We start from the raw sequence: 7,345 nt of genomic DNA, 5'->3' as shown, positions 1-7,345 counted from the left end.
AAAAAAAACTAATCATCCAAGTTTAAAGTTTAAACAATATATAAAATCCAAACACTCAAACAGTCAAACACAAATAACTTAATCATCATAATCATCCAACAAATCAGCAGATGGTAGATTCCTTTGTTGTCCACTAGAAGCATTTGCATTTTCACCAAAGTTATCTATGACATCCAAGTCATCATTCACATCATCCTCTTCTTCCAAATCTTCTTCCCCATCTGATTCTGATGACTCCCCAACAGCCCTCCCTCTACCACAGCGTGTGTAGCACAAATTTCCTCTAGAGGTTGATGATTGAGCTCTCCTGGGTCGATTGGGCCCCTCCATTGTTGCCCCCATTGCTCTACCAGCAACGTCCCATGTGAGATCAGCATCGGGATGGACTACATCATCCACTTGCTCGTCAATCATCCACTCACTACTCCAATCCAGTTCATCAAGCACAAGTGGATCATAATTTCTGTTGAGGAAACGTCTTTCTTGAAACCTTTCTTCTAGGCGGCGATTGTATTGAACATAGACTAGATCATTCAAACGTTGATGTTCCAGCCTATTCCTCTTCTTGGTATGAATCTGAATTCATAAACAATAGAGAACAACAAAGTTATTGTTCCAAAAATAAAAAGTCTAAAATATGAAATAGAGACTTGAGACCCAGCTACTTACAAACTCAAATGTGCTCCAGTTGCGCTCGCAACCAGAAGAGGAGCAACAAAGCCCTAGAATACGTCTTGCAATCTTTGAAAGCTCAAAAGCATGACCTCCAAATGAACCCCACCAAGTAACTATAAAAAATAAATATATATAAAAATAGTTAGATTGATATTTAATATATCACACAAGCAAAACAACTAAACATTAAACAATGAACTCTACTTACTAGGACTCATGGTTGCCCGTGATCTAATTGCCATATCCGAGGCAAAACCACCTCGAGAATATCTATACAAAGTGGTTTGAGTATTTATCTTGTCTTGTAAAGCTGGTTCATGTATCATTCTTTCAATGATTTCATTAAATGCAAGCTGTAGAGAAGATATAATTTGGTAGCCACCATCATCACCTTCCTTATAAGAAAAAAATTTGCCAGGATTAAGAAATAGTGCTGCTCCATACAAAGGACGCCCCATCTGAATCTCCCAACGCCTATTAACAATATCCAACACTTTCTTGTATTGCCTTTCTTTATCTCCAAAATTTTCTTTTATTTTCTTTTTTGCCTCATCCATGGCAAATTGAACCTCAGGCATAGAAGGCCTCTCATCACCATCCACAATCCTCAAGACAGTAAGAAGTGACTTTGAAGCTCTAAGACAATTTTCCACACCATTCCAAAATGCTACCGCAAACACCGTCTCAACCACTTTCTTCCCAGCTTCGGTCTTTGCCAAATTAGAACTAGTCCATTCTTCAGAAATAAACAAATGTCTCAAGTCATCTCTATGTTTTAACAAGCTTCGAAGTGTCAGAAATGCAGTTGCAAATCTAGTAGCTGCTGTCCTCACAAGATCCCTCCCATTTGTTCTAGCCCTCATTGCATCAAGAATGCGTGTGTGCCTGTAGATGAAGTTGGTTACTTTTTTTGCCTTACTTATCACAGTCCTATTAGCATTCAAGAATCCTATTTCCTCCAACATCAGGTCAATGCAATGCGCTGCACAAGGAGTCCAATACAGCTTTGTCCTCTTCTGCATAAGGCCATAAGCATTGTACCGGCTAATTTGTAAGCTGATGCATTATCTGACACAACTTGCACAACATTGTCCTCACCAATTTCTTGAACTTTGTTGTCAATCAATTCAAACAACTTCTCTGCAGTTTGAGATATGCTAGATGCATCAACAGATTCCATGAAATAAGTCCCCTCTGGACAGTTAACGAGGAAATTAATTAAATGCCTTCCTCTTTTATCCGTCCACCCATCAGTCATTAGAGTGCACCCATACTGCTTCCAATACTCTTCATATTTATTCTTCATCTCTGCAGTTCTATCCTTTGCTGCCTTCAACAATGGCACTCTCACTTCATGATAACTTGGGGGCTTATATCCTGACCCGTACTGTGCAATAGATTCTACCATCACCTCAAACCTCCTTGACTTAATAGCATTGAATGGAATACCACACTGATAAACCCAGTCAACAATGTGATTATCAACTCTCTTTTTTTCTTCCGCTGATCTAAACTGGTTCTCTATAGTAGTCTGAGTACTACCTTTAAGATGCCTCTCAGCAACCACTTGCTCAGGAGTCCATCTAACATGAGCATCCATGGGGCTCCTTACTTGTGGCTGAATGACTACTTTCTTTTTCTTAGCAAATGTCCCAGAGCTAGGAATAAGTCTAGAGGTTGTACAAGAAGGAGTCCTACTAGACTGTCTTTGACCTTCAACTTCTATATTAACATCAGCACCAACACCAGCACCAACACCAGCACCAACATCAACATCAACATCAACATCATCATTATCCAAAATGTCTTGCATCCTTTTCTTCTTATTGCGCATAAGAGCTGCATTCATCTCTGTAGCAATCGCTACAGTTGTCTTGGTACACTTAGCAACATCTCCATATCCACCCACCAAATGTTGCTTTAACCTTTTAATTCCACACTTGAGGTTTTTTCCACAAAGAGTGCATTTAACAAGGTTCTTGTCTGACAGGTCAGGCCAATACCCATACTTCCACCCAGGGTCATTTGATTTGGCCTTCCTGGTTGGGTCTTTGGATGGATCATATGCAGCCGTGCTTATATTATCACCCCCACTACTACCAGGTCCACCAACAGTACCATCCATTATGAACTCCTATAGTCCTATCCTACAAGTTACAAAACAGAGTAACAAAGTATGTTAAGTGTTAACCAATAACATTAACATGATAACATAAAAAAAAACAATTAAACACTCACAAATCCAACTTAATCATTTCACTTAACACAAATACACAACCAAGACCATTGTCAAGTTCTTATATTTTTTTTTTCCAGCAATCTAAAATATATGATTTCCCATCTTCAGATCAAGATCAAACTCTAGATAGTAGATAACTAGATATACAGATAAAGAGGAAAACATATTATAAACATTGAAGATTTGAAGTTACTAGTAGGTGGGGCCCTTACCTGGTTGTCGCTCTTGCTGCCGAAGGAGAAGATGTCGCAGGCGATATCGTATTGTGGTTGTTGTCGTTCTTGCTGCCGGAGAAGGAGCAAAGAAGATGTCACTGTTGGTTGCTGCCGGAAAACCAGTCCTATATGTTGGTTGCTGTCGGAGAAGGAGAAGAAGAAGAGTTGCAGCGGTAGCTGCCGGAGAAGGAGAAGGAGGAAAAGAGTTGCAGATTCCAGTGGTGGCTGCCGGAGAAGGAGAAAGAGGAAAAGAGTTGCAGACTTGCAGTGGTGGCTGCCGGAGAAGGAGAAGGAGGAGAAGACTTGCACGGTGGCTGCCGGAGAAGGAGAAGGAGTAGAAGAGTTGCAGCGGTGGCCGCCGGAGAAGGAGAAGGAGGAAAAGAGCAGCGGTGGCTGCCGAAGAAGGAGAAGGAGAAGGAGAAGGAGGAAAAGGGTTGCAGCGGTGGCTGCCGGAGAAGAAGAAAGAGGAGAAGAGTTGCAGCGGTGGCTGCCGGAGAAGGAGAAGGAGGAGAAGAGTTGCAGGCTTGCAGCGGTGGCCGCCGGAGAAGGAGAAGGAGGAAAAGAGCAGCGGTGGCTGCCGAAGAAGGAGAAGGAGAAGGAGAAGGAGAAGAGTTGCAGCGGTGGCTGCCGGAGAAGGAGAAGGAGAAGAGAAGAACCAGCGGTGGCTGCCGGAGAAGGAGAAGAAGAAGGAGAGGAGCAAAAGACGCAACAGTGGCTGCCGGAGAAGGAGAAGAGAAATCGTTGCAGCGGTGGCTGCCGGAGAAGGAGAAGAAGGAGAAGGAGAGAACAGTTGCAGCGGTGGCTGCCGGAGAACGAGAAGGAGAAGAGAAGAACCAGCGGTGGCTGCCGGAGAAGGAGAAGAAGAAGGAGAGGAGCAGAAGACGCAACAGTGGCTGCCGGAGAAGGAGAAGAGAAATCGTTGCAGCGGTCGAGGGTTTTCGGTTTTCGTCTCTTCGAACTCTCGAGCTTCGATCGAGGGTTTGTGGCGTTAATTGGAAATTTGAAATCGACCGACCGAGGGTTTGGTCTCAAATCATAATAAAATATTGTTAGTAAAAAAAAAAAAATCGACCGCCTAGGTACTATAACGTGGTATGGCGTCCATGGCGACGCCAAGGCGTCGCCTATCCGTCCAAGGCGACCGCCAAGTGTGCAACCATTAGTCGTTGTACTGCCATGGCCATGATTTACCGCCGGGACGCCAAGGCGCCGCCTAGGCGACGCCTTGACAACTATGGCCAGTATCCATTGCAGAATTCTCTAAACAAATTTCCAGCTGCTGGTTCAAGGTTTTGTGGGTTGGAATCAATAGAGCATTGATGTATTGATCCATTTCTGGAATTTCGAATCACCACAAGCCTATTTGGTAGAGCTTGAACATCCTGTAGTTTGCTGACTTTCTGCCTCTGGTTTTTGCTAGAGGTTGAAGACGACAACCCCCAAAACCTACCCCATGATTGCCATCTCTTTAGTTTATTTCTCCATTTTCTTTATTGCCCCTTTCCTTATTATATTCTTATTGCCCTTATCTTTTGTTTCCTTCCAAGTTTACCCTTTCCCCTTATACATTACACCACACTTACTTTGTCCCTTTTCTTATAGTTGAAATTCCATTTATTTACTGTTTTGCCTCCTTTTATTTGTGCCTTCTATTATTCGGGTGGGCCCATACGCAATACAGTAAGGGTTTTTGGTACCCCAAATCCGTATCACTTTGTATAGCTTATTTCTTCTTTTCTTGCATTGAAGACCTAGCTTCAAGGGAAACCATCACGTCATATTTTCTTGCATTACAGAGACGACGACGACAACTCAGCCTTATCTCAACTAAATGGGTCGGCTACATGGATTCTTGCCCTCCAATCACCTCATCTTTTATTGCATTATACCATTATTCTCCTTACTCTTTGGTTGATCAACCGACCCCATTCCTCTGATTGAAAACCTCCAAACAGCTGCTGTAAAGGATTCTAATTAGCTTCCCAGAAGTTCTTATTTGATTGATGAGGCTTGTATTTGTTAGCTTTTAGGATTCCATTTATCCTTAAGGACCTTAACTTTTTTGTCCTCTGTTAATCTGACTGCTGGATGGAGATCTGGCATGCTTCTACTTTTCTAATGGAACCCGTTATGATGAGAATCAGACCCAGCTAAACTTACGAAAGGGAAAACCAGAACTGAACGATTACCAGAATTCCTAGTCGTTTGGAAGCTTGGATAAGCTTGTTCATTATTCTGGATAAGTCTAAACCAGTCCTAATTGATCCAGTCCAAGTCTCAGTCAAATAAGGGTCAAAAGTAATTACTTTATGTGTCGGCACTGTCGGGAACATGAGACTAGGTCTAAAATGATCATACATGACGTTGTAAGAAAAGACATGCAGAGGTGAGGTTTTGACTCTAGTATGACCTCAAACAGAGCTGTTTGGAGGGCAAAAATCCATGTTGTCGACTGATTGTAGCTGGGAGTACCGGTGGTGGTTTTTTTTTTTTTTCCTGACGGATCCATGTAACCGATCCCATTTAGTTAGGAAAAGGCTAAGTAGTTGATGTTGTTGTTGTTGTTGTGGGGAACATGAGACTCTTTAACTAGTTCGTTACAGATATCAAGTTATTGTCTTAGAAGATATTTTTTATGTACATGGTTGTCAAGGTGACGCCTTGGAGTCCAGGTGCCTTGGTCATAGGAAGGGGAAGGAAGAAAAGAGATGAGAGACAAGGGACATGATTTCCAATAGGCCCACACACACCATTCTATCTTTTTTGGAAAGCCTTACAAAATAGTAAGTACTGACAAACTAAAAAACTAAGTCAAAGCAAGGAAACTGCCAATTTAAGCAAATCTCCTACGTGGTTATCTATCAAATATAGAATGAAATAAAATATTGCAATTAAAAAATATTCCCAAATAACTAAAAGAAAACCTTACCATCGCCCTTTGGACCAGTTTGTCTTGGTCTGGGTTTTCCAGATCGGGTCGTGCCAGTCCAACCATGATGTTGCTACTGCATCTTCAAGAGGTCTCTTCTATGTTCTATCCTTTTCCTTCAAGGTTTCACTGTACTCATTGCATGCTGTTCGTTAGCTGTGCTGAGGTGTTGATGGCAACAAATGGTGATTTAATATACGTGGTTACAGAGGTCCCAACTTGAGTTCATTCTTTTCATTATAAAATTAGGTTGTCTCTAATGAAGTTTTTAGTATGCAATGTATGAGTAGGCTAAAGCTCTAGTCATGTCTGGTAACAATTAAGAACCAGGTAGTAGGCAGTTAGTTTGATGAAAGAATTACGAAGCAGGATCCTTTCCACTTGTGCTACTTTTTACAGCACAAAATAGTTTTTTTTTTTTCTTTGCACCTTTATTTATTTATTTATTTTTATCAAATGGGGTCCAAGGGTTTCTAGTTTATCAAAGAAATTGAATCATAGGGTTCCTAAGGTTGCATAAGATCTAAGACAGATGAATCTTTCGCATTGGGGCTGCTATTAGGTTCACTAAATGAATTGTTTGGCACAAGATGCTGGTGAAATTTGATTTTATCGAGGGGGATCGCTTGTTGGGGTTTACTTGTTTTTCTTTATTCTCTCTCACTAACTTTGCTAATCTCCTGCATGGGATTTTTATTAATTTTTTTGCTTACTTTGTTAGGTCATTTTGTTGCATGTACCCATTATTATTTTTAATGTCTATTGTTTTTCCTATTTTCTTTCAGCTCTGCTTCAGGAATGTTCAAAATATTCCGTCCAGCTGTTGGGGAGGCATTGAGGTTTTTAAAGTTACACTGTATCACAATGGATTTGCAATTCAACCTCTTAAATTTTCACTACTTACCTTTTATTTTTCCTCTTATTCTTTCAGAGAGATGCCATTGGCTGAGCTAAAAAGTAAGTACAAAAAGGTTTCTAGTCTAGAGAAAGCTTGTAAAGGGTGGCAAGACGAATATGAAGTGTCATCCAAACAGGTAAATAGATTTTTTATGACCATAAATGGTTCATCTATTTAATTTGTGTTAGATGAAGCCTAACTTTAATCCAAATTAAAATATTTTCCAAAATAAATATATTTGGATATAATATTAGAATATGAAATATTATATATATATATATATATATATATTGTATGTGGTGATCCATGTTTTGATATTATCAATGTTAACATTTTGTCCAAAGGAAAAAAAAAGAAAATTTAAGTTTTTTTTTTTTTTTTTTTTTGGG

At 40.5% G+C, this 7,345-nt stretch overlaps 1 protein-coding gene across 2 annotated transcripts in view; it reads left to right on the top strand.

The window, feature by feature from the left end:
• The window catches only part of LOC122058616 (protein FORGETTER 1), a 65,769-nt gene that overhangs the window by 43,423 nt on the left and 15,001 nt on the right, over positions 1 to 7,345 (top strand). For both annotated transcript variants that reach the window (XM_042621251.1, XM_042621250.1), the window contains exons 28-29: positions 6,844 to 6,897; positions 6,990 to 7,092. In XM_042621251.1, coding sequence (XP_042477185.1) covers positions 6,844 to 6,897; positions 6,990 to 7,092 — 157 coding nt within the window. The remainder of the gene's footprint in view (positions 1 to 6,843; positions 6,898 to 6,989; positions 7,093 to 7,345) is intronic.

This window comes from Macadamia integrifolia, chromosome 13 (genome assembly GCF_013358625.1).
Source record: "Macadamia integrifolia cultivar HAES 741 chromosome 13, SCU_Mint_v3, whole genome shotgun sequence".
Lineage (NCBI taxonomy): Eukaryota > Viridiplantae > Streptophyta > Magnoliopsida > Proteales > Proteaceae > Macadamia > Macadamia integrifolia.
This window is presented reverse-complemented; position numbering and strand designations above follow the sequence as displayed.